The sequence below is a fragment of the Sparus aurata genome, chromosome 8, assembly GCF_900880675.1.
Source record: "Sparus aurata chromosome 8, fSpaAur1.1, whole genome shotgun sequence".
NCBI lineage: Eukaryota > Metazoa > Chordata > Actinopteri > Spariformes > Sparidae > Sparus > Sparus aurata.
This window is the reverse complement of record NC_044194.1, coordinates 28,493,293-28,510,338: the sequence shown is the minus strand read 5'-3', so window position 1 is coordinate 28,510,338 and position 17,046 is coordinate 28,493,293. Positions and strand designations below refer to the sequence as shown.

The 17,046-nt window shown below is 39.7% G+C and overlaps 1 protein-coding gene across 4 annotated transcripts in view; it reads left to right on the top strand.

Annotated features, from left to right (window-relative positions):
* hydin (HYDIN axonemal central pair apparatus protein) overlaps positions 1-17,046 on the top strand; it is a 74,125-nt gene that overhangs the window by 2,521 nt on the left and 54,558 nt on the right. For all 4 annotated transcript variants that reach the window (XM_030425390.1, XM_030425392.1, XM_030425391.1 and 1 more), the window contains exons 4-15: positions 805-924; positions 1,194-1,328; positions 2,527-2,726; positions 4,004-4,128; positions 10,628-10,829; positions 11,112-11,295; positions 12,251-12,350; positions 13,575-13,693; positions 14,287-14,510; positions 14,683-14,750; positions 14,924-15,165; positions 16,393-16,493. In XM_030425390.1, the coding sequence (XP_030281250.1) occupies positions 805-924; positions 1,194-1,328; positions 2,527-2,726; positions 4,004-4,128; positions 10,628-10,829; positions 11,112-11,295; positions 12,251-12,350; positions 13,575-13,693; positions 14,287-14,510; positions 14,683-14,750; positions 14,924-15,165; positions 16,393-16,493 (1,820 nt within the window). The remainder of the gene's footprint in view (positions 1-804; positions 925-1,193; positions 1,329-2,526; positions 2,727-4,003; positions 4,129-10,627; positions 10,830-11,111; positions 11,296-12,250; positions 12,351-13,574; positions 13,694-14,286; positions 14,511-14,682; positions 14,751-14,923; positions 15,166-16,392; positions 16,494-17,046) is intronic.

The following is a 17,046-nucleotide window of genomic DNA, read 5'->3' as shown; positions in this document are numbered from 1 at the left end:
GTTCACATCTTTTGTTGAGTTGTCAAATATGTAAATTTGAATATGAGTAACCTCCACTGCCGGTGATAAGTGAGAGCAATGACCGGCAGGATCTTTAAGGTCATTCTGAAAGCCACAAAATTGCACATTTTATACAGTACAGTATTATATTCACTCTGTGACTGGTAATGATGCAGTGATAAAGGAAAAATGAAAATAACTCAAACTTAGTTAAAGAGGGCACATTTCTTTGTATATATTATAGAAAAAGGTTGAAGTAAAAGGTCAACATGCTTATTCTCTTCCTTGATGAGAAGATCGACACAAAGCTCGTGTCTGTTTGTCCAGTATGAAAACAGTGGCCGCTTAGCTTAGCATAAAACAAACAGGCAGTGAATGTAGCTCACTGAATGTATCTTGTTTGTTTAATTTGTATGACAAAACAAAGTTTAAACATGTCCGTCCATTTTAGAGGGGCTCACGTGCCGGATTATAACTTTGACAAACTCAGAAAGGACAGGCTAGCTGTTTGCACCTGTCTTCCACTCTTTTTAAAAAAATGTTTAAAAGAAATACTTTGCGAAAGAAGCGATAAAATGAATAAATAGATGATGTGAAATAACTTGTAAATAATGCATGCATATAGTAATGTAGGTACAGTGGAGTGTGTAGGGCTTTCCTTGGGGAATGCATTATTATTTGCTTCATATGATTCCAGTTTTGTAATGAGTAGTGCTTATAGAAAATACTCACTTTATTTGGCATTATTTTATACTGTTTTTGTATGTGTGTGTGTGTGTGTGTGTGTGTGTGTGTGTGTGCCAGTTGTCCTCGATGGATACAGATCGGCCAATTTTTCAGCCGTACCCGTCTGAGCTGGTCTTCCAGAACTTCACTCCGGCACTGACGTACAAGTTACGTCTGCTTCTCCTCAACAATCACAAGGTGTGTGAATGAGTGATGAGTGAATAATGTTACAGTCAAGAATAGTTGTGAAATGGAACAACAGCAACAGTACAACTTGTACATAATTACTGGAGAGCAGAATGACTGAAAAAGGTCATGAGGAGGAGATTTATCACTGCACGCTGTACAAGTCAACATCCAGTGGTAATGAATAAATCATTGCTTCCGTCCATTCCTGACTCTCTGTTTGTTGCTGTGTTAGGTGTGCAATTTTTTTTTTCAGGTTTGTGTGTTTTTTTTCTTGAAAGGTATCGCAACATGTAAAGTTGGAGCTGCAGAACTCAGAGTGTTTCCAAGTGGACGGTCCAAAGGAGGCAGGTAGCAAGGTTGGACCAGGAATGTCAGCTACTTTCATTGTCTCCTTCAGCCCACAGGAGAACAAGGTACTGGTCACAGAGTGGAGTCTGACTGCTCCATAGGATCATAAATCATGTACAGAAGGCTTGAGTCAGGGTACACAGTAAAGTATCAAGGTAACATGCACTAAGGAGGCTGATGTAGAATTTAGATTTGCAGATTAGATGAGGCTGTAATCAGACCTGTAGGGAATCAGAGGATAGGATGTGGGTATGAATGTAAAATTAGAAAGATAACGCTCTAAGTAAGCACTGCTACTGAAGACAGGAACGCAGGAAAACATACACTGAATAGATGCACGTACTTTGCATTAATAGTTTGTGCACTAATCTCTAAATCAGAGTCAGAAGGTTAAGGGTCAAGGGCCAGGCATCAGGTTACATCAGTACATCCTTTCTTCGTCTCTTTTACTGATACTCTGGGTGAAAGTGAAACCTTAGAAGCAAAGGTCAACATGAAGTGTAATGTAGCAACTTTATGTTAGAGGTAACATAATCCGTCAGATTTTGTTATGGTTGTTTTACAGTGGTCACCACACTCAGCTGTTTTTATTCTTGCGACTAATGTGGCTTTTGTGATGGCGGTCACAGAAACATCTCTTACAAATAATTTTGGTGAAATTCTGAGGTTTCTTCTATCTCTCCACACCACGAGCTTCACCCAAGTGTTTTTATAGAGTTCTCTTATTATTGGACTGATTGTTTGGGGATTTGGGACATCCCTCATCCCCAGAGAATGAACTGTAATAACTGCTGTCCTTATAATACTGGTCTAATGACATAATTGGGTCGCAATTTTAAATGTTTTCATAACTTTGATTTATGACCTTACACTTGCAAAACTAGTGACATTCCCTCTAGCATTTAATGCATTTGATTAATTTAATGCATTTAATGCTAAATTGCAAATGTTAGTATGCTAACATGCTAAACTAAGATGATGAATAAGATAAAGCATTATATCTGCTGAAGCATCAGCATGCTAGCATTGTTAGCAGCAATCATGCTAATGTTAGCAACCAGCTCAAAGCATCACTGTGCTAAAATACAGCTAGCATGGCTGCAGAAGTTTTGTTATTACAGGTTGTAGCTGCTGTGCTAAGTGATGTACACCATCCAGGCTTACCTTTGAGGAGAGAAGCATGGCAACATTAAACAAAAACATCATTAACATATATAGAACTTGGGTGTTTTTTTAAAAAAAAATGTCATTATGTCCATCTAGGACTACCAACACAGACTGGTTTTTGTGACAGAGAGAGAGCGGTTTGAGGTCCCAATCCGTGCCATCGGACCACGTGCTATTCTTGACTTTCGTGACGAGTTCCATCTACCTGTCTGTCCAGTGAAAGCCTTTACAGAGAAAACTCACCTTGTCCGCAACATAGGAAACAGCAAGGCCAACTTCAAGCTGCAAACACAGAGGTGAGAGTCAGTTAAGGATAGGCTTATGTCTATTTTTTGTTATTAAACAAAGCCGTAATCAACATAAGAACAGACAAAAATAAGCCAGGCAAGCACCTGCATAACCACACTCAAACTGCTTCTAACCCTCAAAATGTACAAAATAATATAAAACATAAACAACAAATTGTCTCCCATCACATCTGGAGGTATAGGGCGACAGAAATACTGTAGGAGAGTATAAAATGGGAAACATTTTAACAAAGAGGACTAATGGGGTGACAAGCTCAAACTATGCCCAGAATGGTTTCCAGGTCTAGCATACAGCAGCCAAATAGGTCTCTGACCCAATGACTGTAAGAAGGCAGAAGTTAAGTTTACAATTGAGCAAAATTACCTCTTTAGTCAAAAATGTATTATCAGATTGAGGACGTGACAATGGACAATCTGCCGGTAATACCAAAAAAGGCAGTTGTAAGGGGGAAAGTTTCAAAACGCCTTAGACCAGTGAATGTGGTGAACTACCCCAAACTGAATAAGACCGTGCCTTTCACTGACAGAGGAGGAAGTGTATCCTACTTAGAAATAAGTTCCATGGCTCCTCATCAAATTCTTTCCCCGTATCCTTCTCCCACAGGAGGTGCTGGGTTCAGGAGGTTATTAATGATTCTTTATCTAACTGAAATTACACCCTTAGAAGCCTTATTAAGGTTAGGGATATCCTCCAGAGGGGTTCTTGTGGGCATATTAGGAAATCCACATGTGTTTTTGTGTACAAAATCCCTAACTTGCAGACAGAAGAAAAACTGAGACGAGGGTATCCTTAACTTTTCTTTCAGCTGGGCAAATGAGGCAAATGTGCCATCAGTGTATTGCTGTGATAAAGATGATAGCACTGATGTATGCAACACCTTGAAGGCTCCAACATTGATGTCTACTGTGTTTTAGTGATTAAACCTTTTATATTTTGCTGTTACAGTTAAATTATAGTTTTATTTGTTGGGTATTTCATCCCGATGAATTAACTCACATTTGTCAGTGTATAAACATTGAATTCATACATTAATGCACCAACCCTAAATCGCAACATTTTTCTGAGCAACCTCTTGAGGAACTACATTGACTGTACTGTAGATCCATCATTAAATTAACCTACAGTAATATTTTGATTACATTTATATCAACAATTCTTCTGCCAGTTTCTAATACAACATTGCATCTTGGCTTTTATAAAACAATATGCCTAAACGTCTATAATGTATTCCATCCTGTTGAATTCTGTTTCTGTTTTATTCCAGGCCTTTCTCAGTGACGCCCTCCTCTGGGACTCTTGATGTAGGCGAGAGCATGCAGGTGACTGTGTATTTCAACCCCATGACCACAGGAGAGCACAGCCAGGACCTGATTCTGCACTACCACACTGGTGAGACAAGTTCAGGCCCCCCGAAAACAAACAAAACCGCAAAACCATAACAAAGCACAAATAAGTCACACAAATGATAAATAACTAGTAAGTAAAAGGAAATAATGACCATAGCCTCTGATAAAGCTACTGTCAGTCATACAGTAGAGTCATTTTTGGTTTCTAAGAGCTGTAGTGAAATATTCATAGCTGTCCTAGTCAGCATATCCAGATTTTTCTTTTTTATCAAACGACCCACCTTGTTGCAGTGCGTTTCTCATCTGCTGTGTTATTTTTACATCTCAGCTTAATAAAAAAAAACTAACTTGTAGTACACTGTAAATGCGTGTACTACAAGACAGACAGATTTGGGTTGACTTCATCAAATTTGTAGCATTAAAACGTTGTCCTACGGTAACGCACTAATGCAGTGAGATGTCAAATTATATTAGAAGTGTACATTGTTTCAATTTTATTGCCTGAAACACACATGCTACACAACAAGCACACAAACGGATGGGAGCAAAGATTCTCAGCAAAAATCTACAGGAAATAAGTTTGCATAATCAGCAGTGTCAAATGGGGTGGAACTAAAAGGATGAATGTGTTTACTATCATCACTGAGGTAAACACCATAATGAGATTCCCTTTCTGCAGCAATGGTGGCCCTGAAGCAGAACAGGGCTGCTGAACAGGGCCCACCGTCGGCACATGCACACACACACACGCACACGGATAATTTGATGATAATGGCTAGTAGACAGGCAATCACTTTCATCTGATGAGATGTCAGTTTGTTTTGTTCTGTACTTTAAATATTGTTGAACATATGCAGCCCTTATCAGTGTTGTCCATCCTTAGACGTATCTGTAGCAGCTGAACACAAATTCCCCAAGCTGGTCCAATTAACTGCGCATAATCTAATTTCTTTTGTCTTCTTCTAGCTTTTGATTTAAACCCAATACATTGTGTATAGGACTGTATTGCTTGTGTTTTAGATTCAGAATGGTCCTTTAACCTTGGATGTAGCGGTTGAGTAGATACTAACGAGGTACTTTGGAGCCTGTGTTTTTGTGTGTGTTTTGTCTTCCTGGGGCCATGAAGTCAAAGGTGACTTAAGTAATTGTAATGATAGGAGAATATACAATATCCATTGGGAACTGGGCTGTGACCATAGTGGCTATTTAGTCCATGATGGCTCCGGTGTATTGTATTTACTGCTCAATGCAGCTTTCCTCCGACGGCCTGTTATCAGTCCTCTCCTCTCCTCTCCTCTCCTCTCCTCCCCTCTCCTCTCCTTCTCCTCAAATTACATCTTAATGGGCATACACTAACCCACCACAATCACTGCAGCTCTTGTTGCTGCTGCACAGTATAGTGTTGGATTTGAAAATTGGCCCCACCTTTTGCAAATCACTAGTCAAATGTTGTTTATTTACATAATGGAGCACACAAAATAGGTGACTAGCCCCGCTTACACAGTATTGTGACTGTCGGTGTAATACTAGTTTATGTATCTTATGAAAAGAAAGATTTTGCAATAAAAGTTACCATTTGATGAATAACTAAACATAACTGCTTTATGTTTATTAGTTTATATGTGTTTATTTTGTTTGTTCCACTGAAGGGACCCAACTAAGCTCAGTGGAGGGAATTAATGAATCATCACCCTCTTTTTTTTGTATTACTTTAGCATTTTATTTAATGTAATACTATTGTTTGATAAAGGCTTGTTTTAATGGTGACTGATTGTACTATCAATGGTTCTAAATATGTGCTTTTGTGATGAATCTGCTCATTTGTGATAATCTTGTTAGCAGGGTTTTTTGAGTGATAGTCCCTCTAAAACTGTACGCTCGTTTAACACTCAGTGGACACACGTTTATTTTAGGTTAGCCTCGGTTGCACGCACAATTAGCCAGACTCCTTTACATCAAAGGCAAAGAGACGAAGCTTTCGACTTTCCTGTCGACACACATGGGGATCAATTAGAGGTAAGAGGGGGGAAGTTGCTGGCAAACATCAGTGTGTTGGAAGAGATGATTTATCTGGGGCTTAGTCTGTTGAATTTTTAAATTTTTTTTGTGAAGCTCAACCCGTCTTGACCACCGCACATGAATTCAGCAGATGTTACAGTTAAATTTTGTATTGCACACTGTAGTTTGTTATTATTGGAAAAGAGCGATAAGACTGTAATTTCATATGTTCTCTCCGTTAAACATTGGTAAAAGTGAAGGGTTAGGGTAAGGGTTGACTGCCTCAATCAGCCTTACTCATGACCTGAGCTGGCCACATCAAAGTCTCCTCTAAAGCTAATTTCAGCTACACAGCTGAGAGTTTCCTAAGCAGAAAATCCCCATGGTCTTGACAAATACATTAGAACAGCTGTGTACCAGAAAAAAAGGATTTGAGTTCACTCTTGTTAGCTCTGCTCCACCTCTATGCATCACCTGGGTGGATACCCTACCCCCACCCCATTTCTGCTGTGAAGCACTGTGTTAAAATTCAGTAGCATGCTGACATAACAGTCATTCTGTTATCAGAAGGAGTCCCGAAACTCTACTACGCCAAAGTCACCTTGAAAAAAAAAGAAACTGCCTGTTTATGATTGGATAATGGAGGATAAGGGCTGAACTATCCTGCCTTTGGATTCATATTCATTCATTTTGAGTTTATCATTTAATTTACTTTGATGCCATTTCCCCAGAGATTTGAGAGACCTGATCAAATATTTATGTATTTCCATTTAATGATGATTGTTTTGAGTAAAAATCTTCAGTATCTATAGAAAATATCTGTCTGTGGATGAGTGTTTTGTTTTTCCTTATTTGGTCACTGTAAAAGTATTGTTTTTTTTACCTTTGTGTGTGTGTGTGTGTGTGTGTGGCTTTAAAGGAGCAGAGGTGCTGTGTGGCCACGTAAACAGGCAGACCTGCTAGTAGCGGCGCGCAGCAGCATTAAGCTTTTATAATGGGGCAGCCAGCCCAGGTCCAGAACACCACTTACAGCCCATCAAGAGACTATCATTTTTAATTTAGCACCTTTCCCTGTCTCCCTCATGCTCATGTATGTTTCAGGTCAGCATGCTGCAGAAGGCTTTACTCTACTGAGGGGCCATTGGAGACCTGTCTGATGTAGCCTGTGCGTGCATTTGTGTGTGATTTGCATGTGCACCACAGTACTTAATGCAGGTGCACACTGCATGTCTATTTCTTATTGTCAGTTAAAAGCCGATGCAGCTTTGAAAATAATAGTTTGCTCAGCTTGATTGTTTTCCATCATGGTGTGTTAGAAAAATACTTGTTCTTTCTTAAAAGTAAGCAGAGACTCTGTGCTGCTCCTGTAACCTTCCCTCCCTCCCTCCCTCCGTCACACACACACACACACACACACACACACACACACACACACGCATACACACACACACACACACACACACACACACACACACACACACACACACACACGGGCTCCTCTCTCTGTCACTGCTGCTGATTTAAATGAAAAGACGGACAGCTCTTAGGGAGCGTTGAGGCATCTGCTTTGACAGGGCTATAGCACCGAGGGGGCCTCAGCACAGCAGCCTTTTACAAAAGCAGCACACATGGACACACACACACACACAAACATACACACACACAGACAGACACGCGCACACACACAGAGCACGCAGCTGCATATGAACAAACACACACACCTAAAATAAGTAAGTACAAGCATGCACGTCCACAAACCCACAAACGCACTGCAGAGCTGCAATCAAAGGTAGCTGAGGGGGTTGAGAAGTTCTCTTGCTGTGCACATAGAGAAATTATGAGAAGAGAAAGGGTGTGGGGGGGAAGATGGGTTGGTGGACAGTGATGATGAAAGCTTTGCAATAAGCTGCAGCTCTCCCTGCCTGTCAACTGCTGTCATAGCATCCGGATGCTGGGAGATAATTGCTTTTCTCTCTGCATTCCCCAATTCTCCTTTTCTCTTTCCCTCATTTCCTTCTATCACTCATCTTCAGGCCTCTTTGTTTTAGTTTTTTTTCTGTTTTTCTCCATTCGATGATATCGCTCAGCTTGGTAGCCTTTTTTCACAGAGTGAAAGCAAAGACTGGACCTTCCTCTGGAAATGTGCCAGGCTTTTTTGTATCCCCTCTTTGTGCCTCTAGGTACATGATGGAAAGCTCATTGATAATTGGCTCATTGGAAGCCAAAGCCAGCAGTCCTTGAATTCTGATATGTGTTTTTACTGTAGGACACACATGGTCATCGTTAGGATATAACTACCCCTTTTTCTTCACAGTGATGTTTGTTCTTTCTCCACCCAGAACTGGGGTCATATTGTTGTTGATGCATATAAAAACTTTATTGATACGAAACTAAACTGGGAGAATTTTACTACTGAGGCTTTCATGTTTCATAGCAATGAAGTATTCCAGGTCCAAATTAATCACTTCTGCTCACTCGTGTTCTAACCCAGGCAGAGACGGATTAAAAGCTCTCATGTGCAGACTGCACTAAGCGGGACTTGAAACCTAATGGGACGGCTTATCTCATGTGCTTTGGTTGATTTGTCACTGAGTTTCACTTCACATTTCTTGGAACAGTCGCTTGTTTGCCTGCTTCCCTTTCTCGGCTTTTCTTTGATGGTGAGGTTCTTATGAAGTGTGCTATCTTTATTGAATTGCTTGTACGGTGTCATTGGCCAGAGGAAAAAAAAGATCCTTCGACTGTTCTCACGGAATAAAGGTTGAATGAAACAAATACATACGCATCAGCTCAGGGGGATTTGCCTTGATAGAATGTGCTATGTCTTGTTTTTGGTGATTTGCATGAATGACACTGTGTCCTTGTGTTTTTTTTAACATTGTCAGACTTACATTCATGGAAGTGTGCCAGCCCTTTCAGAGCCCCAGATTTTTGCACTGTCAAACCAGAGTCAAGTTTCGAGTCCTAGGCCATAAGCAGGAATCCACTCACCATCCTACAGAGCAACCATCAATCTTCCTCATCATTTTCTAAAAAAAACGGCATTCCTGTAGAGCACTTGAAACTTGTAAACGATTCTGTTAGCTCCATTCAGTTGTGCAATCTGTGCACAACTGACTTAAGCAAAACAAAAAATAATGGCAAATGTCCATGATTGTTTTGGCTCGAGACAAACTTTGGGGATCACAACAATCACAATAAAATGAAATACCCATTTGACGCACTGAGTTGCACTGCTTGCTTGCAAATGAGAACATCCTCCATGTCGCTTTGATATCAGTTTTCATTTTGGGTAATTTTATTGACCAAGATATCTGTTTTTTATTCAGCCAGAGAAATGTTATATCAAAGAAATTATGATCCGCAGAAACACAAGGAGAGAAGAACCCTGTGGAGTTCAGATACTCCTTTATGTTGTGCCCAGAGTTATCTGTGTGTTCTGAGCTGCACATTTGTCATCATTTAACAATTTGACCTCTGCAGGTATACAAATATAAATTATCTCAGGATAAGCAATATGTTTATACTGGCTAAGGCTCCAGTTCCTCTGATTTGAATGTAAACAAACACTCGCTAAATTTACATAAGCCCTTGTTCTTGGTGGCTTTATACAAAACCTTGTTTTGCATCTTATTTTTGCTGCTGGTTATTGTTGCTCTTTTTTCTCATTGTTGGATGTGCTCTCACTGTGAAGATTGGGGCTTGTTACTACCATAGAGACTGAATAGATTTCGTATTAACCATTAGTCTCTAGGGTCTGTTGTGGTTTGTGGTTTTGAAACTTTATTCCAGAGAAGTCATTTTCATTATAATTTAAACTTTCCATATTTATTGCAGCACGATTCATTCCACACTGATTGAGCTCAGAAAGACTTTGGCAGCATGATAAAGTAAGTTTTCATGTATGCCAGCTTCCAGCATATCTTGAGCACCATTTTAATCTCTCTGCGAGGCTCCTTTTAATCCAGATCCAGTCTTTCAAAGCTAGATTTTGCAGTGTGTCCTTGGCTCAACTGTGAGTTTCTCCTCTATCCACTGCCCACATTAGGCCTGAAACTCCCAGAGGAGGAGCAGTGGCTGCTCATTGGGTAGAATATTGTTGTGCGGAGCAGCACCCCTTTGAGTGCTCTGTGTACAGTACACCAGTGTGTAACTCTACCACATGCAGCAACATCTCTAAGGAAAAGTTTTAATTGCTAACCTGCTCCAGGTCATCTTAGTTGTTAAATAAGTAGTTGAAAAATGAGGTAGCTGTGGTTTTGCAAACACGAGGCAAAGACAAAGGATAAAACTATTTTGCAGACTTGTAGCAAACCTTGTTTCCATTGTTTGGTTGGTTGCCTATAACTTACTCTCATTACAGCTTTAATTAAAAAAATAATTGAACTTAAATTGCATTCAGATAGTCATAACTACAACTAAATGATGAAGATTCCAAATTGGCAGAAACACCCAAGTCTTCTTTAATACCAAAATAAAATTGTGGAACGAAATCGATAAATGGAAGGAGGTTTATCAGACTAATGTGTGTGTCTTCTGCCCAGGTGAAGATGTGTACATCAGCTTGTCTGGGGCTTGTGTTGAACTGAACGTCCATCTAAAGCCAGACTCTGTCCTTTTGGAGAAGACTTACATTTCCCTGGCCACCGTACACACAGTATCCCTCACCAACACAAGTGATATCCCTCTTCAGTACTGTTGGACCTCGTGGCCTAGCCTGCAAGAGGAGGCCCTGAGCTTATTGAGGTATGTATAATGATTTAACACAGACACTACAGGAATGTGGTTTTGATGTGATTTTTTTGAGAAGTGTGGGCTGTATAAGCTCCCCCTCTTCCTCTTGCTGTGTACACAAGTAAAATTACCTGACGTGTTTTTTTTTTTTTCTTTACCACATCATGTGTTGCCAGAAATAGCTCAGGTGTCCATCATTTTCTCTCCATCTGCAACTCTTTATTCTTCTCTCTGCTTCTTTTTGTCTCAAACTGCTTTTTCTCTTTGACTGCTTCCCCACCTCCCTTTCTCTAGGGAGAGCTCAGTACTCCAGCAGAAGGAGGAGGAGAAAGAACGGTTGCTTTTTCAGTGTGAGTCCGACCCAACAGCGATCCATCGCCTCCCGCAGCTTTCCAAAGCCCTGCAGGAACGCAGAAGCCACGCTGTGCAGGACCACCAACTAACCCTCTCATACAGCTGCATTACTGTGGAACCAGCGGTGGGTTTCTGTGTTTCTGCATTGTATCCCCTCCCTCTTGCCCAATATCTTTCGACCACCTAATTGTTGGTCCACACCCTACCCATTGATTTTCGGACTAGTTTCTCTCCTTGTTAAGACTGTTCTGAAGAGATAATATCTCCTCATGATGCATCCGAATCATTTTATACTTTTGTCAATGCCATGTGAGAAAACATCCCTTTATGCAGACTTCTTTGAGCTGGCAGGCATTCAGTAGTTTGTCTGAAGGCACTTGAGCATTTTCAATGATTTGAACAGGGTTCTTAGGTTGAAGGCCTTGTTGCTGTAAGGATATAAATTACTGCCTCTGTGTAGATTCCCCCCAAAATGATCAGATCTCAGTGATTAGATTTGTCACAAAGGGTTTAGATTCAACTATGTGGATCTCATGGAAAACCAGCCTGACTTCTCAATGACAGGAGGCCCGCTGTGTGGGCCATTTCTGCCCAGGGACCTTCAGGTAGCCTGACCTGTTCTGACACCACCTTAACTTTTTTCTGCCAGTGTCTCCTCTGCTCAACTCAGCCCAGTTCCCTGGCCAGAGGGGGGGAAGGGAGAGAGAAGAGAAAGCAATAAGTTGTTAGTCTAGTCGGAATGCAAACTTTGAGACAGGATTTAACATATACACCTATGACCACCCACCCATGAACTGACAAACACAAAAACACATAAATTCATGCACAGGTTTTGGTAGCTGTCAGGGTGTGTGTAGAGTTGAGGTGGATATAAGAACTATTCAACTCCCACATCACCTTCTAAAATGAATGAATGAAATTAATGCAATTTTACTTTGAGCTAAAGATGTCCATTATTGTACATGCTCTTAATGGTCCTTACATTGATGTACTTTTTCTGTATAATAAAACATGCATTGACAGTGCTTGCCTGTTTTATGATCTTTCAGTAAAATAACTATTTGTTGTCCTTGTCGCAGGAGGGTGAAATATGGCCAAACCTCACAGCACATTTCACCATTGTCTTCAAACCTGAGGAGGCCAAGCTATACCAACAAACCATATATTGCGATGTCGCAGGTCAGTGCCTAACCTGAAAATACAACTCTGATTCCTATATGTATATATATATATATATATGTATTTATATATATGTGTATATGTATATATACTTTGTTTTAAGTGTCACTATGACATGTCTATAAATGTAAATACATATACATATGTATATATATATATATATATATATATATATATATATATATATATATATATGTATATGTATATCTATATATATATATATATATATATATATATATATATTGCAGGTACAAGTGAAGGTTGGGCTTAGAGAGTATCAAAGCTCACATTTACAGCAATTTCATAGTGACACTTAAAACAAAGTACAGCTTCTTTTCCTTTAAACTAAAACCCTCATATAACAAGAGAATAACTCTTTTCTTTTGTTAGTTCTTGAATACTTTGGAATTGATTGTTTTAACAACTTCAAGCAGACACTCCACTTTGGCTTTCAATCAATAGCTTTGGCTTTCTCATAAAAGAATCTCTTTCCTCAGTGGATTGGGGCAGACAGAGGTTAGATGGACAAGTCTGGTGAGAAAAACATGTCTGTTTGTTTATTGTCAGAGGACAACTTCTCTCAACTATGTCTCTTTTATGTTCCCCTTCTACTTCAGGTGATAATATCCACAATCAAACTTTGTTGAAGCACTACCGACTGAAGAACCCCTAAATCTTTTCAAATGCTCTAACCACTGTATGATTTAAATCTACTTTTGCAATGCAGTCATGAGGACCAAATATATTCACTACATCTCAGTGGTCGTTAAAGGTTGTTGGTAAATTTGCAAGTGGCCATCATATGCCTCTTCTGAGCCGGAGGCCAGATTTACATTAATTTCCATGTTTTCTGAGGCAGGTGACAACCTGACCAGCCACGGTCAGGTCAGGCTGGAGTAGACTGCCCCGTGATTCCTCATTTTGCAAAACGCCTCAAAAGCTTACTAAGCAAAAATGAAGGATAGGCCATTTGTGCCCTTTGATAAGTTCACGTAGAGAGAAGTAAAAAAAGGCTGTGGCAATTCAAGAGTATTTAGACATTTTGTATTTGGTCTAACGTTGGATCTTGATTCAGCACTTTAAACACACCATTTTAGATATGTTCAGTTCCGCTTGACAAGAGTACAAAGTTTTACTCTTTAAACACTAAATGGTCACTGTTCTATAGAGTCGTAATATTTCATGAAAGATTCTTCCCCTTTGTCTGCCTGTGTCTGCACTCAGGCCGTGAATCTCGGTTACCTCTCACAATAAAGGGTGAAGGCATGGGACCTAATCTTCAGCTCAACTATTACCTGATGAACATGAAAAATGTATTCGTCGGTGACAAAGACTATTATGAGGTAAGAAGGTTGGCCAAAGTGGACAGCTGTGTCCTTTGAGGAAATGATCAGTTAGGAGATGCTAGTGATGTGGGGAGCTTGATGTGTACAATTTGAATCGGAAAACTGTGGATCTGAATGTAGGAAACCGCTGGTGTGATGCATACTCTCCTCACCTTTTACAGCAAGTCTTCTCATCTAGTTTAGGCTTAAAAGAAAGCTGAAAAATGTCTAATTATAAAAATGATAAAACACAGAGAAAAACAAGTCTTGCTGAAAAATGCAGTCGTTGAATGTCTATACAATATATTACAGTACAACAGCTCTAAGCTCAATCGATTTTTGGTATGATTCTATGTGTTTATATATAAGGTGTTCCTGTTATTCTGTCTTCTGGTGAATGTATTAAACAGTTTTGCAAATATTTGAGCCTAACGATAATATATCCATGTATATAAGTATAAGTATGACTTAATTAATTTAAGCTGAATCCAAGTGAAAAATATCGCAAAACATAAGTGCAGCACGTGCATATCAAATCAGGATGGTAGTGGGGCTTGTAGAAGAAAAACCTGGTTTGAGTATTGAATCAGTGGATCCTTCTTTGTGTCCAGGTAGAGCTGTCCAACAAAGGACTGATTGATGCCCCGTTCAAGCTGTCATGTCCCGACACCACTTTCGGCCGCTGTTTCTCCTCAAGTCCTGAGGAAGGCGTTGTTCCCCCTGGGGCCTGCCAAATTGTGGAAGTCACCTTCCACAGTTGCATCTTGGGAACCTTCTCTGAGGACTTGCTGCTGTCTGTCACAGGACAGCCTGAACCACTTACACTGACTTTCAGGTGAAGTTAGCAAGTGTTGTAACTTAAAAAAAATCAGCTTTGTCTGAGAAAAATATCAAAGCTCAGCCTTATATTTGGTGGAAGTGATTCCATTTAAATACTTTTAACTTCTTACATTTTAAAAATATTTTAACCTTCTGTTATTGGCTCATGTCTTTGTTTTCATTTTCAGGGGTTGTGTCATTGGTCCCACATTCCACTTTAATGTTTCAGAGATCAATTTTGGAGATGTAGGCTTTGGTAAGTTACAAAATAACTGAGTTATTTCATCTGGTCTTGTGTATTTTTAAATTACTACATAACATTTTTTATACTCGAGAGAATCACAACTTTCATCGAACAGTGTCTTCCGCTACAGCACCTCTTTATGTTCTCATTAGTTATATATTTGTCATCCTCATCTCTCTTTGCAGGTTTCCCAAGAACAATGACTTGTTCCATCTCTAATGACTCCTTCGTGCCCATGACCTTTGGCCTGCGTGTCTTGGGTGACGGCATTGGGTCTCCCAGTGTGACTTCGGACAAACAGCTGTTAGACGTGTCAAGGAACAGTTGGCAAGTCAGTGCCACTAGAGACCTTCATGCACGGCCTGTGGAGTTCACCATTAGCCCTGCTGCAGGCACTGTGCCTCTCCTGTCAGATGTCACTATTGAGGTACAGTTAACTGACAAATTGGGGAAGACCCATACAAATGAAGTTTGCTTAGAGCTAGCAGTGTAATACAAGTCATTGTACAGATGTACTATATTTCAGAGCTCTACTAAGCAGTGTGTTATTGTCAAAATGACAAATAGTTTAGCCAAAGTCATGAAATGAGGCTACAAAAATCATACGCATTGCGCCTACCCAAATAAGATATCACACATTTTCTGGAGCGAAACATCTAGGTGGCCATAATACCATATATTTGAAAAAATAATTATATAGCCATTAGATTAGGTGTAAACTTCACTTTCCTTTTTTAGAAAATGCTGAGTGTAAGATGAATACTTGATGCAACCCAGGCCCGCAGTAGCTATAGCACCACGCTTTTTGCCCATCCAATCCGAAGTTAAGAAAAAAGTGTTCAGCCAATGGAACAAAGTAGAACAAAGTAAACCACTACCATTTCTAACGCATAAATGGTTGGGGAGCCTACAGCCTGCCCCCTCTTCTTGTTGTGATCAGGCACAAACACACACACTCTGCAGCAGTTTGTAAGGTGTCTGTCAGAGCATGCCGAAGGGGATGACTTTGATTGCACAAACACAGGAAAAAAACTGTAATGTCACACTGAGCCGTTCCCCACCAATCAGTGATTACTATTGTTTCACACACTAACAGATATAACACCTTTTATAAGATACATTAACCATATGTAGCCATATATATATATATATATATATATATATATATATATATATATATATATATATATAGCTAGTATTGTAAATATTGTTCAATAAATATGCCCTCCATTGACTCAACTCATACCATATCAGCAAATTCAAAAAGGCTGCTTCACCACCAACCATTTCCCTGCTTGAAATTGTTCTATAAATTAGAATATAATACTACCTTATTAAACCCCATGTTTGAATTAATCATCTTTATTTAACCCATCCAAGCACCACATACCCATACACACACCCATAAACTGGAGAGGCCTGAGGGCATCATGGCAGGATCTGTGATCTTGACTATAACCACCCTTTTGCCAACCCTTCAAACTTAATAACATCTAGTTGTAAAGAGGACTTTCTTCAACCTAAAAGCATGGAAGACCCTTAAGAAATACAGAGTAGTCTGCTCAACCCTCTGACTGTACTGAATCAAGACTCTGTGGCAGGTCATTCCAAACTTTTGAATGGTTGTGTATGTGTGTATTATACGTTTGTGCAGGTGACGTTGTGTGCCAACACAGTCAAGACATACCGACTGGAGCTGGTGGTTGATGTTGAGGGTGTCGGGGAGGAGATAATGAGCATCCCAATCAACGCCAGGTCAGACACATTCCCAGATGTGAACATAAACTCTTCAAACTCTCTCATACGTCCAGGCGAAGTTAGTCTTGTGGCGTTGTTTTGTTGCAAGTTGAAGTATAATACTTCTAGCGTAGTTTGACTTTGCCCATAAAGTCTATAAATAGATCATTCATCTCATGTGCCATAATAACTTTGTTTGACCTTTTCCATTTTGAATAGATACCCTATGAAAACTGAAGGACTGAATAAAATTGAATAACCATCCCACTGTCCCTGTAAAATGGAATATCATCTATTGTTCTTCTTGTGACACAGTTGTGTTAGAACTAAGTCACAAGACGCCATAAAACACCAGAATTCATCTTGCTCCTATAAGCCTTTTTTATTATGGCAGTAACATCTACTATGCTATGTGAATATGCTCCACTGAACTTCCAAACAGGTGCCGACAAATCAATGATGTATAGATTAAATATTCAGAACCTCATTTGCATAATAATACATTTGAATGTCACCTGCACCATCAATCAGAATGGGCAATGATATCTGACTTCTTCCCAGCAATCATTGT